The sequence below is a fragment of the Pseudonaja textilis genome, chromosome 1 (assembly GCF_049901715.1).
Source record: "Pseudonaja textilis isolate UNSWEBS1 chromosome 1, rPseTex1.2, whole genome shotgun sequence".
In the NCBI taxonomy this organism is placed as follows: domain Eukaryota; kingdom Metazoa; phylum Chordata; class Lepidosauria; order Squamata; family Elapidae; genus Pseudonaja; species Pseudonaja textilis.
The window spans coordinates 263,122,433-263,144,795 of NC_141990.1; the positions used below are offsets into that span (position 1 = coordinate 263,122,433).

Below are 22,363 nucleotides of genomic sequence, written 5' to 3' on the forward strand. Positions count from 1 at the left end.
TTATAGGAGTGTATATTTCAAAATATTTAAGTATTTTTCAAAATATTTTATGTATATTAATGTAACCTTGTTGCTTGTATCCTAATGATTTATATTGACTGTTTCCTAGTATGATTTGATTGCTTATTGTACCCTATAACTATTATTAAGTGTTGTATCTAATGATTCTTGACTCTTGACAAATGTATCTTTTCTTTTATGTATACTGAGAGCATTTGCACCAGTACAAATTCCTTGTGTGTCCAATCAACAAAGAATTCTATCTATCTGTCTATCTAAAAAACCTTTTGGGGGGGTGGAGCCTCTTCCCTTGTGCAAAGGATTGTGCAAAATATTGTTTGATGTTGGAGTGCAGCAACTGGAGGTACTAAACATCATACAAGGAGCTTTTTAAAGAAGACAATATGCTAGCCAGACTAAATGAATGTATAGTACAATGCAGGAGTCTTCAAACTTGACAGCGTTAAGATTTGTGGACTTCAACTCCCAGAATTCCTCCTCCAGTCATGTTAGCTCAGGAATTCTGGGAGTTGAAGTCCACAAGTCTTAAACTTGCCAAGTTTGAAGGCCCTTGGTATAATGGATCAATGTTTATATTAAAAATTGTAGCATTCCTGATTTTATATAAATTCAGATTTTAATAATATGTCTAGTAGAATTTAAAAGATCTGTTTAATTGAAGGCTATAAAATTGCACAATTGTCTCTAAGGTTTTTTTAAAAAATTAGAATGTGTATCCCAGCTTTGTTCAATAATTCAAAGTACAGGTAGACCTTGACTTATGATTTTAATTTAGCCCGGAATTACAGTTGTAAATCATTCCAGTCATTAAGTGGGTCAGCACATGATTAGCCTGATTTTACGATATATTGATTGTTAAGCAAATGCCTCAGTTATTGTTTGTAATCGGCATTTTTTAAATGAAAACAGGACGTAAATGCTGTTTTCTGGCAATAAAAGTTGTAAATTGTGAAGTAATAGTTATAAATTGTGAAGTAATATAATTGCAGGACCCTACAAATGGCCATGAATGCGAAATAACAGAGTTAGAAGGGAGCTTGGAGATCTTCTAGTCTACCCTGTGCTCAAGCAAGAGACCCTACACCATTACAGATAAACAGCTATTCAGTCTCTTCTTAAAAACCTCCCTGATGAAACATCCACAGCTTCTGGAGGCAAGCCATTTGTTTCTTCTTGTTCTTTCCTCAGGTGCTTTGGAGAATAGGTTGACACACGCACCCATGATGGCACCTCAAATATTGGAAGACTTCTTTCATATCATCCTTAGTCATTCATCAGACTAGACATACCCCGTTCCTGCCACCATTCTTCATATGCTGCAGCCTCCAATCACCGAATCATCTTTTTTGGTCTACTCTGTACTCTTTCTTCAAAATAATATACTTAAGCTCTCCTCTGCATAATCAACATGAGTGTGTCAGGATATTGAATTTACTCTTCAGCCCTTGTATCAAATCGTATCTTTTCAATGCACATAACAACAACAGTTTGTGTTTTTAGATCTATTTGAACCTTTGGGTAATCATTACTTAAAAGTATTCAGACTTTAGAAGATTTATTAAAAAGAAAGTGTGGTGCGGGTGGGATCCCTCACTCCACACCAGTATTGCGTCTCATCTTTGATAGCTGTGTTCTCTACTCCAAATAATTACTTTTCTCATATATTGAGGTTGATAGATTATTGTAGTTTAAAGTAGTGGAAACCATTATGATAGTCCTGTTTCATAGTTACTTTAATAGAGTATAGAATGGAATACTTTATTGGCCAAGTGTGATTGGACACACAAGGAATTCATCTTGGTGTAAATACTCTCAGTATACATAAAGAGAAGATACATTTGTTAAGAATCAAGAATCATAACATACAACACTTAATGATAGTCATAGGGTACAATCAACAATCAAAGAAATATATTAAAGAAAGATATCTAAATTATTTTCTTCTTTACTCACAAAATGAGAAAAGTAAATAAATCCATAGGGACTGTGTTAATGTAATAATCTTGTTCTGGATTCTGAATTAACTGATTTCCCCAGTTTCTGCAGTACGTTGAAATATTAACTATAAGCTAAGCCACACACACACAAAAAAATATCAGCCAAGGTTTGGTTAATGCAACCATACTGTGTGTGTGAACCTTAATCCAGAATGGTTCTGTATAGAGCATAATTGGCTATTATTAAGACCATTGCCCCATTACCTTATTTTAAAATTATATATGAAACTATTTGACAGTTCATTATCTTTCTTGTTCCATTCTGTTGATTTTGTTTCCTGAGAGTTCAAATAGCTCAATTCTGCTCCAGAGTTAGAGGAGACTACAGACGCTCAAATCCTTTTTATAGCTATCGATTTTTCATCTCATTGAAGATTGTCTTATCTTGGAATCTTTCCTTTGCTAAAGTTTGTATTTTCTTTTCTTTTTGATTTAATAGAACTTGGTAGTTGACAGTGTGATATATGCTTTAGCTCAATGAGAGAAATACTTTGGAGCTCCAGCTGTTAACTTTCAGTGCAGATGGCACCTCCATGGAGAAATTCTCAACCCAGGACTTGTTTTTCAGGGGAATAGAATATATATTCAATTCACCTTCATTTGTGAAATTGAGTATCTTTGAAAATTGGTTAATTGGATTTTGAGATGATTCTTTGTACAGGTAATGAGCAAATGACAGTAAACATAAGTCTTCCCTTGGTAAGCAATCTTTTTGACCTGGAGGTTACACTTAAAATCACCTCTTACCACAGGGAGACCGGGCAGTGCTAGCATAATATCACAGAAGTGAGTAAAGCACATATTTGACCATCACTATATTGTTGCTTTAAGTAGTATAGATTGTATGCAAAGGTCTTATGGATCTTATAACAACGATAATAACCATAGTTAATCAACCAAAAAATGTAGGATTACAGCCTAATAATGTTCCTTTTATTCGTATCCATTTCATGCATTCATAATCATGTTTATACTTATATACAGGTGAAACTTGAAAAATTAGAATATCGTGCAAAAGTTCATTTATTTCAGTAAGGCAACAAAAGGTGAATGTAATATATGAGATAGACTCATTACATGCAAAGCAAGATAGTTCAAGCCATGATGTGTCTTAATTGAGATAATTATGGCTTACTGCTCATGAAAACCCCAAATCCACAATCTCAGAAAATTAGAATATTGTGAAAAGGTTCAAGATTCTAGGCTCAAAGTGTCCCACTCTAATCAGCTAATGAAGCCATAACACCTGCAAAGGGTTCCTGAACCTTTAAATGGTCTCTCAGTCTGGTTCAGTAGAAATCACAATCATGAGAAAGTCTGCTGACCTGACAGTTGTGCAGAAAACCATCATTGGCACCCTCCATAAGGAGGGAAAGCCTCAAAAGGTAATTGCAAAAGAAGTTGGATGTTCCCAAAGTGCTGTATCAAAGCACATTAATAGAAAGTTATGTGGAAGGAAAAAGTGTGGAAGAAAAAGGTGCACAAGCAGCAGGGATGACCGCAGCCTGGAGAAGATTGTCAGGAAAAAGCCATTCAAAAGTGTTGGGGACTTTCACAAGGAGTGGACTGAGGCTGGAGTCAGTGCATGAAGAGCCACCACACACAGACGGATCCTGGACATGGGCTTCAAATTGTCAAGCCGCTCCTGAACAAACAGCGCGAGAAGCATCTTACCTGGGCTAAAGAAAAACAGAATGGTCTGTTGCTCAGTGGTCCAAAGTCCTCTTTTCTGATGAGAGCAACTTTTGCATTTCATTTGGAAACCAAGGACCCAGAATCTGGAGGAAGAACGGAGAGGCACACACTGCAAGATACTTGAAGTCCAGTGTGAAGTTTCCACAGTCTGTGTTGATTTGGGGAGCCATGTCATCTGCTGGTGTTGGTCCACTGTGCTTCATTAAATCCAGGGTCAACGCAGCCATCTACCAGGAGATTTTGGAGCACTTCATGCTTCCTTCTGCAGATGAGCTTTATGGGGATGCTGACTTCATTTTCCAGCAGGACTTGGCACCTGCCCACATTGCCAAAAGCACCAAAACCTGGTTCAATGACTGTGGGATTACTGTGCTTGATTGGCCAGCAAACTCGCCTGACCTGAACCCCATAGAGAATCTATGGGGCATTGCCAAGTAAAAGATGAGAGACATGAGACCAAACAATGCAGAAGAGCTGAAGACCGCTATTGAAGCATCCTGGTCTTCCATAACACTTCAGCAGTGCCACAGGCTGATAGCTTCCATGCCACGCCGCATTGAGGCAGTAATTGCTGCAAAAGGGGCCCAAACCAAGTACTGAGTACATATGCATGCTTATACTTTTCAGAGGTCCGATATTTTTCTCCGTCTGGATCGAAATCCACTCCTAAACTCTATGGACCCTCTGCAGAACTCTTCTGCCAAATGAAGCATCCGCTGAGGCATAGACATCAATTTTATAATTTCTGACAAAAGGCTATGGTGAAGCCCAAGTTGCCGCTCTGCAGATTTCATCTATGGAAGCCTGAGTGGTCCATGCTCCTAATGTTGCCACACTCCTTGTCGAGTGGGCTGTAATGCCCCTAGGAACTGAGATGGACTGGCATTTGTAACTTTTAGCTATGGTGGCTCTCAACCATCTACCAATGGTCATCGATGACACCTTGTGTCCTAAAGTGGATGGGTTGAAGGATAGGAATAGAGCCTCAGATTTTTGAAATGCTGCCGTGCGGTCTAGATAGATGCTTAATGCTCTTCGAACGTCAAGTGATGCTTCAGTCTATGAGATGGTTTCGGACAAAAATTTGGAAGCACCAACTCCTGCACTCTGTGGAAGGCTGAATTTACTTTAGGGATGAACGATGGATCCAATCTGAAAACCACTCTGTCCGCATGAAACATGCACAGATCCTTTCTCATCAACAATGCTGCCAATTCGGAAATTCTCCTTGCTGATGTGATTGCAATTAAGAAGACCACCTTATATGCCAGGAATTTGAGACAAGTGGTTCTTAAAGGCTCGAACGGGCCAGTTGTAAGTGCAATTAACACCTTGTTGAGCTCCCAAGTGGGATAGCGGTGAATTACAGGAGGTCGTAAGTTTGCAGCACCCTTAAGAAAGTTGTGGATAAGTGGATGGTGCACTATGGAACGAAGGTCACCCCAGGATATCACTGAGGCTAAGGCCACCACCTGTCTGCGTAAAGTATTTGGAGATAGGCCCTTGGTCAACCCCTCCTGTAAAAAGTCCAATAATTGTCCTATTGATGGGCCAGTTGGGTCGATCTTAGGCCCCTGGCACCAGCAACAGAAAGTGGAGCACGTGGCCTTGTATATACGATTTGTAGAGGACCGTCTGGATGCTTGTATGGTGGCAGTGGCATCCTCTGAAATCTGTTGGGTCCTTAAACGGTTCCGCTCAATCTCCATATGGCTAGGCTGAGCCATTGTGGGTCCGGGTGAAGTACCGGCCCTTGCGAGAGAGAAACCCTCGACGGTGGAATTTTCCAAGGTTGTTCTCTCGACAGGTCCTGTAAGTCCGCGAACCACGTTCGCCTGGGCCAGTAAGGGGCGACCAATATCAGTTCCGCTCATTCCTCCAATGACTTCTGGATGAACCTGGGGTATTACAGGGAGTGGAGTAAACGCATATAGAAGTTGGGAGGCCACTGACATCGCAGAGTGTTGACGGCCTCCGTCCCCTGAGTCGGGTACCTTGAAATATACCGGGGCAATTGGGCGTTGCAGGGAGAGGCAAATAGATCGATCACCGGTTGCCCAAACCTCTGCACTGCTTCCTGGAAGAGAGACGGGTGTAGGCGCCACTCTGCCTGATCTATCGAGGCCCTGCTGAGCCAGTCCGCTTGTGTATTTAAGGCCCCTGTTATGTGCTCTGCCTTGAGCAACAACAGATTGGCCTCAGCCCACTTGAACAACCTGGCCGTCTCCAGCATCAGAAGTTTGGAGTGGGTACCCCCCTGTCTGTTTATGTGGGCTTTGGTTGTGATATTGTCTGTCAAGACCAGAATGTGGCGTGATTGGAAAAGGGGTAGAAAACTGTGTAATGCCAGATGAACTGCTCGCAGCTCCAACAGGTTGATGCTTTGTGATTGTTTGGAAATAGTCCAACTTCCCTGTGCAGTGTGGGATTGGAAGTGAGCTCCCCATCCTACCAGGCTGGCATCGGTTGTGATCGTTGCCCTGCAGGGTTCCTTGAAAAGACACCCCTTGTTTATCGTGTTTTCCGACCACCAGCAGAGTGATCGGAGAACATTGTGTGGTACCTTTATCCGGACGTTGGAAGTGGCTCTTCCGGATCGCTGAAAAGGTAGCAGGAACCATTGCAGATCTCTAGAATGGAATCGAGCCCAAGGCACAATGGAAATACAAGAAATCAGTTTCGCTAACAGTTGAGACAGAACTGCCAGGGAAACCCTCTTTAAGGCTCTGATCTCTCTGGCCAAAGACTGGATGCTATTCAACCTGTCCTGTCTTGCCCTCCACGGTATCTATCACTGCCCCTAAATGAACTAACCTAGTTGAAGGGATCAAATGGCTTTTATCCCAATTTATGGAAAAGCTGTGACCTTGAAGGGTCTCCAGAGTAAACTTGGTATCCAAATTTGCTTGATGTCTTGAAGATGTCAAAATTAAAATATCATCTAGATAACATTGTAAATGAATAGATTTGATCCTGAGGGAAGCAGCCAAAGCCGCTAGGACCTTGGTAAAAGTCCTAGAGGCTGAAGCCAGACCGAATGGTAAGGCGATATATTCGTAGTACCAATCACAATAGCAAAATCTAAGGTATTTGTAGTGAGCAGGTCTAATTGGTATATGTAGATAAGCCTCTGTCAGATCTATAGAGGTCAGGACATGGTTCTCTCTGATGCTGACCAGAATGGACTGGAGGGTAGTCATTTTGAATTTTTGATAAACCAACGATCTATTCAGACGTTTGAGGTCCAGAATTGCCGTCCAGCCCCCTCGAACTCTTTGGGACCACAAACAATAGAGAGTAACAGCCTTGACCCCGTTGTTCAGATGGGACCTCTCTAATGGCCCAAATATGCAGAAGATGATTGATAGCCTCCTGCATCAACTCTCTCTTAATGGGGTCTGTGGACCTTGGGCTCCTAATGAAAAAGTTCGGAGGGGAGGATTGAAACTCTAGCACCAAACCAAACCTAACAGAGTCCCTGACCCACGCATCAGAGGTGGAGCTGTCCCATTGATCAGCAAACAATTTTAGCCGCCCTCCAATGGGAGCTGCTGTCAAGGACTCACTTGGGGCAACAAAAAAATTGGTCTCTGGTACCTCTGGGATTTCTTCTGTTCTGGCCTCCCCGCTGACCTCTGTCGGAAGATTCTGACCTATCCTGTCTAAAACTGGGTCTGTAGCCTGATGTTCTTTGCGATCTGGGAACATATGGGCCTTGATAATAGGTCCGAAAGGAACCCCTTCGAAACGACTGGGGTGTTCTGTTTTCAGACCTCCGAAAAAGAGGGGGAAGCACTTTTTTCTTGTTTCTATTCTCAATAAGCAGGGGCTCCAAGACACTGCCAAATAATTTATCCCCCGATATTGGGGCTGATGCCAGCTTGCATTTATGCTTGGTATCCGCCTGACAATGTCTGAGTCATAGCAGTCTCCGTGCTGATACGTGAGATGCTATGGCTCTAGACAAGAATTTGACTACATTAAATGTGGTGTTGGCGGAGAATTCTGCCGCTGCAATAATCTTAGCAATGTCCTGGTGGCCTCTGACATTTGATGCCGGCAATATATCCCTCAAGTGGAAGAGCCATCATAGGGAGGACCGTGTAAAAAAGGACGCAGCTGTAGCTGCCCTAATGGCCCAGGAGTCAGAAACATGCGCTCTACAGAGTGCCAACTCTGCTCTCTTTTCCTCCGGTCTCAGGGCTTCCTCGGCCTCATTGGGAAAGGTTGAAGAAGAGGCCAGTGCCACAATGGGCTCATCCACCTCTGGTGTTTTGAGAAAATTTGAAAACTCTGGTGCCAAATTATAATATCGTTTGTCGTACTCTGTTGGGGCTGGGTAGGATGCTGCTGATGCCCATTGATTTTGTACTAATTCAGCAAACATGCGAGGGACAAGAATAGTTTCTGCCTCATTAGCTGGTTGTGAGAATATTAGATCGTCGGATTCGTCCTGAGACCCTCTTGACAATGGATGAGGACTTGATGTGCCTAGTTTAGCGGTGTTCTTTGCTTTGAACAGTAAAGATTTAAAGAGGTGCGGACGAAAAAGGCCAGAAAAGGTAGTTTGGTCCGGAATGAGGCCTTCGTCATCCGACATTCCTCGTTCTAGTGGGTCAGCCTCTGACAACCTCAAGTCCATCTGATGGATCGAGCCCACCCCATGGGAACATCCTGGTCATCTAATTCCACCTCTTCCCGAAGACCCTGGGCTGGTATGTCAGGGATATTGGGGAATACCTGAGTTTGATGATGTCCCATATGTGCAAAGGATCGAGCAGACAGGGATCCCGCTTCTGAAGTAGCCAAAAAGTGTCTGGTCCGGATGGATTGCTGAACTCCAGCCGCAATGCCCTTTTGTATGGCCATCTCCATCCATTGCCTCATTTGGAGAGGAATAGTCTCAGGTAATCGCTCCTCCTGTCTTAAACCGGCGGCCGTAGGGGTGAAGGTTGCTTCTGGGATTCACCAGGCAGTGCTTATTGGAGGAGATATGCCTATGGGAGGCTGTCCAGAAATAGCCTGTCTGGGCTGGGTGGATAAGTCCAAGGGCCCCAACAATGTACTTGGGCCCTGATCCGATTGTTGTGTCATAGCCATCTTGTCCGCCTCTCTGGCCTGTTTCTACCACTGCCTTTCCAAGGCTTGGTGCCATCTATGGGCATCCTTATCCGCTGCCTTAGAGGCCTTTTTTGGGGCCCACTGACTTATCTCGGGACTTATTTGTCTTGGAGAGGAAGACGTTGTCACCTTCCATTGTGGAGGACTGAATCTCGTGTCTCTAACTTTAATTTAATTTTTTAAAAATTATTATTATTATTATTATTATTATTATTATTATTACTATTATTTGTACTTAGGGGTGGTGCCTACCCCTGTGGTTGAAAGTAGGGCACTTCTCCAGGAGTCTATATATATATATATCTTTATATACAAACACACACATATATATATATACATATGCCTATATCTATATGTAAGCCCGTATATATGGGAAACAGTATCTAAGGGTCCCCACAAGGGAAACCCCCCAAGTGCTCCAAGCAAGTAATATTCAGGATCCCTGGTCCCCAACAAGGGAAACCAGCTATACAGGCCCTGGATGGATCCTTTCCTGTCAAAAACGTCCCGCTGTTTGAAATGGCACTTGAGGCTTCGCTCCAATGTAACGATCCAAAAGCAATTGTGAGAGGGGGAAAAAAAAAACCCCGTTTAAGGACTAGCCTGCTTATCCAACGCCAGCAGGCTAAGAGAGAAATAATCCCAGGAAAGTGGAGTGGGAAAGTACTTGCCCCGGTCCCCAAGAAGGGAAACCAGTGGGGAATGGCGCCTGTAATATTTAGGCGTGAACTTGAAGCCAGCCGTTTAAAAAGGCGGGAAGGCAGAAACTCCGATGTTAAATGCCTGAGCAGTTTAAGGAGCCGCTGCTGCTGACTCTCCAAAATGTCAGACAAATGATCCTGTAAGGAGAAGTGAGCCGCGGCTGTGAGCGTTCCAGCAAGATCGCAAAAATAAGACGATTGGGGAATTAGATAAGCTAATTGCCTGAAGCGGCCATCTCAGACTGCCTGCGAAGTGGCAGGCTTTGCCAGTCACAAAGAGCTGCTCTCAACTGATCGGGGGATAACCTAATAGAGCCATAAGCCTTGAAATCGCCAGATTAATAGGGGGGAAAATTTGCAAGCCAAATTAACCCAAGAGCAAACCTGAATTTTGACTAGCTGAATCAGAAAACCGTTCCAGTCAGGGAGTGCACAACCTCTTACCACGAAGGCTGAGCTAAAACTGGGGGACGCTGGGGAGGTGTCCCGTGGAGGAGGAGGAGTGTCCCGGAGTTTTAAGCCCAGCCTTTCCAGAAGAGACTGAAGCACCTCCCACTTCTGGATACTCTGAACAGCTCATGGGAGAACACAACATTTTACAGAATGCTACATTTCCTTCTCTTATCTATAAGTCCCGTTCTTAATTTGCAAAGGTTGCCTTTTAATCTCTAGGTTAAAATTACTCTTAAGAACTCATGAACTGTCAGCTCCCCTCTAGATAGATTAGACCAGAAAAATCAACTCCATAGGAACAGAACAACTACACTTTATTGAGTTTGGTTATAACAGAATTTTGAAAAGTCAGATTGCACATTTACATCCCTTTTTTCTCATATTCCAGTGAATCAGGGAGGGTTGAAAAAATGTTTTAGCTCTCTTCGTCGTGGTAATGATACTTGCAAATTTTTAAAAATAAAGTTTTATTAATTTTCCACTATTACATTTAGTTAGTGCTTAATAAACATTGTCTTGTCTGGGTTATTTTGTTTGCTAAACAATACAAATTGTATTCCTAATCTTTATCCCTTTTTTCCAGCCATTGATAAAATAAATTACATGTTTGATAGTATTTTGTATTTTCTTTCTATTTAATCTTCAATGTAAGTCTGTCCATTTCTGCACAGTCCAATCTCTTCTTAATTATCTCTACATCTAGTGGTATTTCTTCGTTTTTCCAATGCTGCACAAATACAATCCTCACTGCTATTAGTACATACAATGTTAAATATACATTTTGTTTATAAAAATTTTCTGGTACTATACCTAATAAAAAAAAGTTCAGCTTTAAGATCTACGATTCTTGCAAATTTTTGTCACTGACACTTTTCTTACTCTCTACATGGGTAAATAGATGAGGAAGTAAAGGTAGTTATGGCATAGAGACTTCTATTAACTTATTAGTCTTCATCTGATTTGGCTAAAATAGTTCAGTCAAATTGAAGTTTTAGTGCAACATTGGGATTAAAATCTGTTGTCCTAACTAGAATTCTATATATGTTGGAGATGAAACTTTTTTTGTTGACCAAAAGCTGTCTCACTAGTTTGGTTTTGTTTGTACAAGCTGTGGTTAGGCAATGCTTCAGGGTCACTTCATATAGTAGGAGGCCTGAGAGCTTGTCCCAGGGTATTTAAATTACAAATCAATATCGATGCCACGGATGATAAGCAGCAGACGTTGGAGCTGGTGTAAGGGGGTGTTGTTTATCTCCTGTTAGAGTGGCCACCTGATTTCCTCTGTGGGCTCTTTTCTATCTGGGTCACATGCCCAGGTTAAAAGAGGTTTCAAATGTGTCCACAGAGCCTCTGGTAAATGGTACTTTTTCAGTAAGATCAATACAGCGGGGCAGTGCCTCCACCTGGTGGCGAGAAAAGCATTTTGCATGTCTTCCTAATTGACTTTATTAACTGCTACTGCATTCTGTTGTGTTTGGATTTATAAGAAAGTAACTGGAATTCCTTCCTCCAAGGGAAAACATTACAGTTCTTTGTGGGCTGTTTCAGCAGCTAAATTAGGATATTAGTCTATCACAGTGGATTAATTGTTCAAGTTATTGTGTCATGGCAAGAGATATTGGAGCAGAAATATAGTCTTTAAATATGAGGCACAGAGTTCATCAGACAACAACTTAGATTAGAAGAAAATATTCTTTGTGTAGCGGGAGAAGATATGATTTCTCAGTAAGAACTCAGTAAGTCCAGTTTTTGAAAATACAAATTTCAGTACATCATTGGGAATAAAATGTTCAGAAATGTATGAGAAATTAGTCTAAAGTTTTCTTCAATCCCAGACTTGTGATGAGCAGTTTGCAATCCAACTATATAAAACTTTGAAACCAATCCCATTGAATTGCATAGTAGTTCTGGATATTTATTAGTGTTTTGCTATGAATACTTCCATCAGAGTCTTGCCTGTATAGTCATGTAGCAAAAAACAAAAACAAAGCAAAACAAAACACTGATAAAGATAAAAGGCAGCATTTCTTAAGAGTGCATAGGAAAACTACTTCCACCAGTTACCATTAGGTTATATACTTTAAAATTCAAACAGGATAAGATTATGAGTGTTCTGTGTTCAAAAGTATCATGGTTGGCCACCGTAAAGCAAAGCATTGACTAGATAATCTAGGGAGGAAGAATATCTATCTATCTATTTATCTGTGGAAATAATCAATTGGAGGCTGTGTAGGGCAGGGCTGTTCAACTCCTGGGCTGTGGCCCATTACTGGACTGTGGCCTATTTGAAACGGCTCCATGCAAGCAGCTGATCGGCACGCACATGTGCACACAGCTCCACTCCCATGAGCATCGGGTTGGTGCACACATGAATGTATACTGGCCTGCCACTCACATGAGTGGAACTGCACACACATGGGCAGCAGCGCATTGCTTACGCAGCTGGGTTCCCCTCTCCCTCCCCCCACAGCCAAGCTGACAAGCCATAAAGGTTGGGGAACATTGGTGTATGGGACTGAAGTCAACAGTGGGGGAGACAGAGCTAGCTATGGACCACCTTTTCCTTTTGTTTTCCTTAATCAATCTGTTCTTCTTTGCCTTTAGTCCCCTTGAAGGTTGTTATCCTTTGAATATCCAAACTAATTTGAAATGAGGTTTTATTTGGTAAAATAACAAGTTGGCAGCCCCCAGGCACATGTGGCTCCTCACTCATCACCCCCCTGGCCTAGCCTCACAAGATGATGTACCAGATGGCCTCTGACATCCCAGGATAATGCACCAGATGGGCCTTCCTGCTCCCTTTCTCATCCCGAACTCACAGTGCGACAAAATTAAAAGACCATATGTTATGTTAGCAGATGGCCTCTTTTGACACTTCAGAAAAATAGCAATTGAAGGTGTAGCCCTATTGCTTCTGGAGTTGGTCACCTCTAGGAGTGCTTATTTGGGAGTATTTGGAGATGGGAACAACTAGTCTTTATCCAGAACAGAAAAAGAGAATCGTCTGCTGATTTGTACTCCTTGTGTATTTTGTGTGTGTGTATGTATACATGCATGTGCTCAAAGAAAGAAGACAGTGTGTCATAATGAGGGACATGACTTGGCTATGCTGATTTATCTCTTTGTATTCCCAGACTCCACCTGTCTCACAGGGATATCCTGTCTTGTCCTCAGGGCAGCCAACTTGGTCATTGGGGAGTCCACAGGATAAAGCACAGGCCAGCAATATATAAGTATGTGGTATTTTTACTAGCTTGCCCAAGCTTTGTATTGCTGCTATCTGTAGTTCCAACTACTGCTGAACAAAGCTCTAGAACCTGCACTAATTGGGGGCTTGGATCCAAGGACGCTTTATGGATTCTGCATGTCTTGCTGGCTTTTGGGTCAGAGAACAGTTTTCAGTGCCAGAGTTAAACATGCAGATTTTGAAGTCTGTGTGCTTATGTATGCGTTCTCATCCATTTTTTAAATGTGGAATTACATTTGCATTCATTATTAATTGATTGTTAATGATAATTTATTGGAAGATGCTTAATTCATTTGGTTAATTTTAAAATAGATATTGTTCATTGAGTTCATTAATCAATAAAGGAGAATATTTGTAGCTCAGGGTTGAAATGAGGGGTCCTTGGTGATCTCTGAGCTTGATGTTACCTAGTATGGGTAATGAAACATTTGCAAGAAAACAACCAAGCTCAGGGAGCACCAAGGAGTCCCTCATTATGTTCATTAATAGTCATTAAGTTTTATATTGGCTTTACTGAAATACACTGAGTGTTATTATTTGGAACTTTTTTCCTAAATCCAAGTTGATGTTTCTTGGAGTAACATAGAGGAGGACAGAGTAGGTGCAGTATGTTGTGGTGATCAGATTTTTCATCCTGCTCTGCTAAGGATCCAGGAAAATGGCTACGGTTTGACTTGAACCAGAGTGATCAAGATTCAGGATGTCACTTAGTCAAAGAAACGTATTGACCAGATTGCTTCATTCCCTCCATCTCAACCTTCTGTTGCCTTGGACTGTCAGTGGAATGGCATCCAAGGAGTGCCACAGGGTGACTCCGGGAGTCTAGACAGAGAACAACAGGCTTCAACTGAACCTGTTGTTCTCCATCTAGATAAGACAAAGTAGCTTTGGGTAGGAGAGTCCTCCCTATCTGGGGTTTACCATATTTGGTCCTTGGCTCATAAAGCTGTTTTAAAATCCAGTGGTAAAATCTTTACTGGGGAAAAAAGATATCTATGGTGAAGATATCTACTGCCAATATCAAACATTCATTTCTTGAGCATGATGATGGAAAAAGAATTAGTATCTCAGCTGCTGGCAACCTCGAAGGAAACCAGTGCTTTAGATCTGTTCCAATCTGCTTTCCAGACAAGATTCAGGATGAAACAGCTCTATGTTTATGCCAGGAAATGGGCACAGGGGAGTATTATTTCTTCTGCATCTCATTGGATATTTTTTTTAAATGCTGTCAATCATAAATCCCTCTAGATCACTTTTTCTCTGACAACATAATTCTGTGCTTTCTGACAGTAGCAACTCAAAAGCCCCGTTTTAATGATCTTTGGATTATATGATGCTGCTTGTTGTAGTTTCATGCCCTGCCCTACCTTTTTCTCTCTACCTGAGAACACATGTACCAAGACAAATTCCTTGTGTGTCCAATCACACTTGGCCAATAAAGAATTCTATATAAGTTTATTGTGTTACATAGCTGCTGGGGGAAAGTCATAGGAAAGCTTGAGTTGCAATTTCATCAGCGTGTAGAACAGAAAATAAAATCAATACTACAGAGCTCTAAATGAGATGTTGAGATTTGCAGCCCCAATATATCTGGAGGATATCAGGTTGTGAAAGATTTAAAAGAGTTATCAATTGTTATTTGGGCCTTGAGAAATAGTGTTGGGAGGTGTAATGCTGAATTTTAAACACTAGAGGGAGAATGATCCTTTTCAGCTACCCATATGGACTTTTTGGAGAGGTTAGGTTTTATTTTAACATCAAAAACGTTGTTTGTTGTTGTCTTCAACAATATATTGTAATAGTAAGTATTATTTTTACCTCACCAGTTTGGCTATGAGATAGGAGAGAGAGGGAGTTCATACGCATTACATTACATAATTTCACTTCATTAATCATTGTTTCCAAGCAAGTATTCATAGCTAATCACACCTTTCTTTGTTCCTTCTTCATTGAATAGAGTCAGGTCATTGTCAGAATGATTCCTATGGGGAAAATCCCTGCAGATGCCTTCCTGGGAAGAGAGGAGGAGGATACTGTTGAATTCCTTTGTAGAGCATAGCACCTTCTGTAGCATTTATTCATTAGTCCCCATCGTGACACTCAGCCTTGCTTGCTCTCAGGGGAAGTTTATTTAAAAAGGGAAGCCATTAATGAGAACTTGCGTGCTTCCCTCCTGGGAGCTCCCTGTTATTAGGGTCAATACAGTTAACCCTGTAGCACCTGCACTAGTGGCAGCTGTTTGCTACAGTCAGGATTTTGCTGAAGCCTAGAAAGACATTATATTCCAAGTTTGGTTTGGGGAAGGGGAAAATTCTTTTCAAGCAGTGGGAGAGAGTCTACACCAGGGGTGACAAACTTGCAGCCCGCGGGTCAGATGCATCACACGCTGGCCATGCCCACCCCTGATTTAGCGAAGGGGGAGAAAGTTGCGATATCTCATGTGATGACAATGTGTCATCACAACTTTGACACCCCTGGTCTATACCGTCCTTCTGTTGCTGGAGTATACTTCATCATCCCTCAGAGAATTCTTGCTCGGTAGGATTTTCTTTTCTTTTTTAACAAAGTGCAAATATGTGTGATTTGGTCCTGTTACTTTGCTCAGTTCCTCTTCATTGCAGTACTGGCAACAGCATCCTAGACAGAAAATGAGCGTCTATAGAGGATCACAAAGGCTGCCTTTGATGTGTAAGAATGAAAAGCATTGTTCTAGCTCAGTGGTGGCTAACCTTTTTGGGCTCCTGTGCCAAAAATTGTGCATGTGCTTGCACGCTCGCACTCGTGTGGCAGCACCCAGAAGGCAATGCATGCCCCCCACGCTCCCTATGCATGTGTACATAATCCGCATCCACCCACCCCCACCTCCTCCTTACCTGCACTGTGCCTCACCGCTGATTTTCAGCCGGTTTGAGGCTTTTTCAGCCCTCCTAAAGGCTTGAGGAAGGTTTCTGCAGGCTTTGCAGGCCAAAAACTAGCCCCATTTCATCACTTCCAGTATTTACGGAAAAACAGGAAATGACGAAATGGGCATGTTTTCGGCCTGTAAAGCCTTCAGAAACCTTCCTCAAGCCTTTGGGAAGTCGAAAAAGGCCTCAAACCGGCCGAAAATTAGCTGTGAGGCACACTCATGCCCAGTGAGGTAAGTTTGCCTGCAGCTCGCATGCCGGCACAAATGGCTCTGCGTGCCACCTGTGGCATGCGTGCCGTAGGTTCGCCATCACGGTTCTAGCTTAATAGTTCAGAGAACAGTACATGATCCAGTTGTGCTGTTGAGCCAAGCCAGGCTTGTCTTAGAAGGAAAAATTTCTCACTTGTCTTAAATATATATTTATGGGTTGCTAAGGTGGAATGGACTTTCTCAAGATAGCTGAAAGCAATACGTTGTCGTCCAATACATCTAGAAGGATCATTTGAGCAAGAGTGAGCAAAAACTGTTTTATTTTCTATTCAGAAATGTATGTAATAGGCTGGGTTTTATAAAAACCAAATGAATTTGCAAGCCTAGAATTACCACTTCATACATTTTTTAAATAAATGATTAAACTGATTAGTTGAATGAGTCTTCATCTGTTGATTAAAGTTGCACATGAATAACAACAGTAATTCTAAAGCAAGAAACTTACTTGATTTTTAGAGAATGTATATATGGGGCCCTATTTCCTCCCTACCCCCACAAAAGATGATTCTTGAGGTGTTTAAAATATTTAACCACTGCAAATTTTCCAAGTATTTATATTATAAAAAAACTTGTTCAAATACTCTTAATGTTTATTTGGTTGTTAATCAGGCTGGGAGTCTTTAATTTAAGAAGTGATTAAATAATTTAAATGTATTATATTTGATCTATACTTAGGTTAACTGTTTGGAACTCTTTTTTTTTTCTTGCTGCTCGTTAGAACCAAAGGAAAGAACAGATCTGTTTATGAATGGAACATTTAAAGGAGTTAGTAACAACCAGGTTTCTTTATATTTGTACACTGAGCATCATCACTTGACTTGGATGTATTAAAGTCTAATTTTAATAATGTTCAGAGAAATAAAAAATGGAATAAGAACCAGTCTTAACTCTCAAATCAGCATGCATGGAACTGGTGTCTTAGATTTTAGTTTGCTTATTTGCATTATCACTTATAATGATTTTCAAAACAGAAAATTTTCAATAGAACAGATAATATGTTGCACAGTGTAACTTGAATACTTAAATGTGTCTTTGAACAAATCCCAAATGTTCAGAATAAATTCATTTCGTAGGGCAGCTTTTAAAAACTGGATTAAAAAGAGAGAGTCTGTGGCTGGCTATGCCATATCCTGTATGCTAATAAAAATAGCACAGAACAATCCTCTCCATCTGCTACATATAATTAAAATTTATTTGTTGAATGTGCATATTAAATCTTTTTAAAAAGCTATATTATATAAAAAGTACAATTCCTTTGAGCCAACCTTGTTTAAAGCTATTGTCTTGCACTTACTTGTGTTCTAAAATAAGGCCAGTTTTTTCATGAAATTTCGTGTGGACTTGTGTGTGGACTGTGGCAAAAACAACTGCAGCCCCTTTGACTGTAGGAGATCAGATGCAAATGAATATATGACAGTTTTACCTTTGTCTAAAAGAGTGTAGTTACTGTATTCTATCTATCTGGTTGTCCTGAGTGGGACCCATGCATTTTTTGAGAATGACATCTCGACCTTGATATCTGGGAAGTTGTTTCTGATTTGCATTTATTTATGGAATCATTTATTCAGTCCTGTGGATTTTTTCTCCAACATGCACAACTGATTTGGGCTGTAAGAGATGAAAATGTAGTTTCAGTCTCTATCCAACCTATGAATGTTTTTTTTAAGGAAAAGGACTAACTTTAAATTTACCTCCAGACTAAATAAGGTTAAGGAGCAATTGAAGAATTAATGGATTTTTAAGGAAAAGTGTTCAGTTAAGAAAAAAACAATCACTTGTTTTAATATCAAGTTTATAATCTCCCAGGTTTGGAGCTATGCTGCTATACTTCTTGGAGCTGAATGAATACACTCTATGAGTATCAAGTAAAAAGGTCTCCAATTTACTGTTTTCTTTTCACAAAAGCTGTAATCTGGGGGTTCTTATTTTGTGGAACTGTTACTCTTCCTACCTTTTTCTCCTTCCTTTCCTTTCATTGCATGGACAATAGTAATCCTGGGAAGTAAATCCTGGGGAGAAACTTTTGTTTTAGTGGAAAGAAATTGAGGAGGAGGTATTATGTATGTCACCGTGAGCTTTTTGGAGAAAGATGGGATAAAAATATAACAAATACAATTCTTTCTGAAAGGAAAGTGATTTCATACATCAACCTTTGCCATTTTTTTCTGTTTTGTCCTTCTCTAATAGTGGGAGTATTTATTACAGGGCTAAATTAGAAGTACATTAATATATGTATGAATGAACTGTGCTTCCTTAATTTGTGGTAGATTGAATATTAATAATAGCATATTTGGAAGACCTTAATAGATTCTTGAAGTCTAGTGTATACATGGGAAATCAAGAAATACTGAATTACTTTACTGCTGGAATATAATTATTGTTATTATAATTCAACTATTGTGCAAACAAAAGTCCATATGATCCTAGTCAGATCAATTTACAAATAAATGTAATTGTCAATAATTACTGCAGATGTCATCTTTATGTATGAATTACATATGAATTAACTTAAAATCTGGGACTAATTGAATAAAACATCTAATAAAAATGTCGACAAAAAAAATGTTAGTTAATAAATTGATAAACTTATAAAGAAAAAATTCAATCCTTTTCTGTATGCATTATATATATATTGATTTCTTGCTTCTGTTTGTTAACAAGGATTTAAACATAATTATTTCTCAAAAATGTTAATTATAAACTCATGAATTAATTTTGTGGTAATCTATCTGTTCCTTCTTTAAGGTGCATAACTTAAGACCTCAGAGTCACTTGGAGCCCAGAGAAGTCTCGGAAAAAAAAACCCAAGGACTCTTAAACTCATTACAGTAATTTGTAATATGACATAAGAAAATGATTAAATGACACATATGAGGGCAATTCCACTAACTATTTAATTATAATGAAATCAAATTAAATTATAGTTCTTGTCTTAATTCCTCCAAGTCTTGGAGTGTGCTCCTTTAAGCACACTGCTTAAAGGCCAAGTACACCTCTTGTTAGTGAAAAAGTTGCATATTCCATTGTTTTAGGACATTCATGTAAAGGCCTATCTTATTTTATTGCACTTTGCTTTATTGCTGTTTGCAAGTATTGTGGGTTTTTATTTTATACAAGACTACCACCAGCAAAAAGATTACAACTCACTGAAGGTTCAGATAATGATTTGCAGTTTTTAGCAATAAAGTATATTAAGATATGTAGATTGCTTTTTAGAATAATGTTAGTGCACATTTGATAGACTACAGTATAGAGCAGAGGTGTCAAACTCAAAGCCTGCAGGCCAAATCCGGTCCATGGGGTACTTAGATCTGGCTCGTGGGGCCAACCTGGAAACAGCAAAGGACTGGCCCGAGGTGCCTCTGCTACCAAAAATGGAGCTTGGGAAGGCTGTGTGTGGTCCTCCTGAGCACTGTTTTCACTAGCAGGCTTGCAGGAGGCCGTCGCAGCCAAAAATGGAGCTCGGGAGCCCGTTTTTGCTGGCAGAGCGCTCAGGCCACATGTACCCCCCGACACGAGTGATGTCAAGCTGGCCATGATATCATGAATTCAATTACTGTTTTATGGATTAAAAATTTGATGGCTGAGATGCACATTCTCTTCTCTATTGAAAAAATAATAATTCTAGTATGACTTTTTGAATCTTATTAGACCTTTAAAAAAAATCCTGTTCTTTTATTTTACTCTTTCTGAAATATGCATGTTGATGAGTCAACCACAGATCTGTTTACCCAGCATAATCATCTTTCATTTGGGGAAAAGAGGGTGGAGGCTCTGAAAAGGTCAAGTGAAAGCTTGCTCATGCCACGTTGCTCTCCAGTTCCACAAACCTTTTCTTCTTCCCAGATGCTCAGGGAAATCTGCATGGAAACCATTTTATAGCTTTGTGAGTTGTTAGGGCTTGCTGTAGAATTCTCCAGATGTTTTGAGCTGCAGTTCCCATAATTCCCAACTGGCAGAGCCAGCAGATCATGTGGACACTGAGATGAAGAAAGATGAGTTGAGATATAGTAATTTTCTTTTGCCTATCTGATTCTTTTTTTTTCCTCCTGTGTTCATCAAGACCTTAAGCAAAAGTAGCGTGAGTTACAGAATCGCCTTAGAAAAATTTAAGAAAATATATTTGTTTGATATATTTAAATGTCTTTTAAAACATTCCATAGCAGGTTATCTAATAATAAAAGGCAGGCACTTCCTGTTCTCAGGCTTCCAGGCTGAAAAGACATGCTACAGATGGAAAAGGAGACAGAAAGAAAATAAAAATAACTCCCCATTTTTAATATATCTTTATTCCTGTTATTTCAATTGTGATTGAAGTAGGATACATAGGGAAGCTTTATTGTCACCGATGCCCCAGGATAAGAGTCTGCTGCAAGCATTTCTGGCTGCATTTTTTTTTCTCACAAGACAACTGTCCCTGTGACAATAAGAAGTCTGCTCAGAATTCCAATGTCTTCTATTTTATTTCTTTATCTCAGAATTTGAAAACAGAATCTGAGAAATGGCTTTGTCTGAATTGGGAGTGACATAATTACACTAGTCCAATTTTTTAAGAACATCAAGGAAGGCCCTATATCCAACTAACATTTCACTTGATGTATTTTCTTTTCACTAAATTGATTCATGTGGATCATTTTAGATTTGCTATCTTAATTAAATCTTTCCCCATATTCACCTGCTGTATTACATTTAGAAGTCCTTTTTTTTCTTGAAGTCTGTCTAAGGTGAGATGGATTGGCTAAAAGGAAAGGACATTGTTACTGTAGTATTGCCATTTGAAAAACTCTACAAATGCCATCTAACAAATGATACTAGCTGACAATATGTTTACGTACAAGAGATTTTAATTCTTATTTTGAGTGCATGCTTTTTTGTTTAATTTTGCCAAGGATAGCTCTGTTGATGTTATCAGCAACTTTTACTGTTTTCAAAGTCTGAGAATTGTTTATTGTTTTTAAGACCCATTGTGAACTGACCTGTAAAAGGCAGAATAAAATGATTTAAATAAATTAATAGACCATTTCCATCTGCTGTTTCTCTGGGTTGTAGCATACTTCCTTTTTTAAATATAACTTTACTAAATTTCGAAAACTAATAAAATACAAAATAATGGAAAAAAAGAAAAAGTTTTTTTTTAAAGAGGAAGAAAAATTAAAGGTGTGGAAAAGAAATATAAGAAAAAGTATATAATTTTTAAAATGTAGAATAGAGGAATTTCAAAATCTGTAGAGTATATCTTTTTTACACTTCCTTTTTTTTTAATAAGCAAAAATTTTCTGTTCCTGAAACTGTGTTTGCTGGAATATGAAAGATAGTTTGCATCCTCCACTAGCAGCCTTCATTAAGGATTTGAAAATGGCTTTGGGCTTTTTACTAGCACCATATATCATATATTGTTTATTCCTGTATAGTGATAACTGCTCTAGACGTGGATCCACCTCTCTACTTAGATTAATGATTCTCTTCACCAAGCTCACTAGTGGAACACGATCATGATAATTACTTGAGTGACTAACATTTTCTCCCTCTTGTATTTGGTAGGGCAGGAAGAGAATGAGAGCTTATATGCTGCCCAGTCTGTGATAGGTTTAGGTATTATTATCTACGGTAGCTAACTAACCTAGCTAACATTACATGATGGCCTTTTTACACATAGCTAATTTATGCCCCCTCTTTTTCCTTTCTTAAATAGTAAGGTATATTAGTATAAATTATCCTATGCTCAATCTGTTAAAATGAATAGCAAAACTGAATAATCCTTTGCTACTTTATAGCAGTCTTTTTTCCCCAAATGAATGTCTCTGGTAATATGAAATGTTTAAAATCTGAGTAATAATTTGTCTCCAATCACTCAGCTTCTGTTTACTAGGTTGCTCTGCAGAAGGGCAGTTGAATGTTTCTTGGAACAAACATGATCGCAGCACATATATTCAGGGTTACTCAGAATTTA

The 22,363-nt window shown here is 39.8% G+C and overlaps 1 protein-coding gene across 7 annotated transcripts in view; it reads left to right on the forward strand.

Annotated features, from left to right (window-relative positions):
- The window catches only part of DGKZ (diacylglycerol kinase zeta), a 156,720-nt gene that overhangs the window by 63,174 nt on the left and 71,183 nt on the right, over positions 1 to 22,363 (forward strand). Inside the window, exon 2 of one of the 7 annotated variants that reach the window (XM_087921438.1) lies at positions 13,123 to 13,221. The exons of the other annotated variants lie outside the window; for them this stretch is intronic. Within the exon in view, the coding sequence (XP_087777564.1) occupies positions 13,123 to 13,221 (99 nt within the window). The remainder of the gene's footprint in view (positions 1 to 13,122; positions 13,222 to 22,363) is intronic. 7 annotated transcript variants of the gene reach the window in all.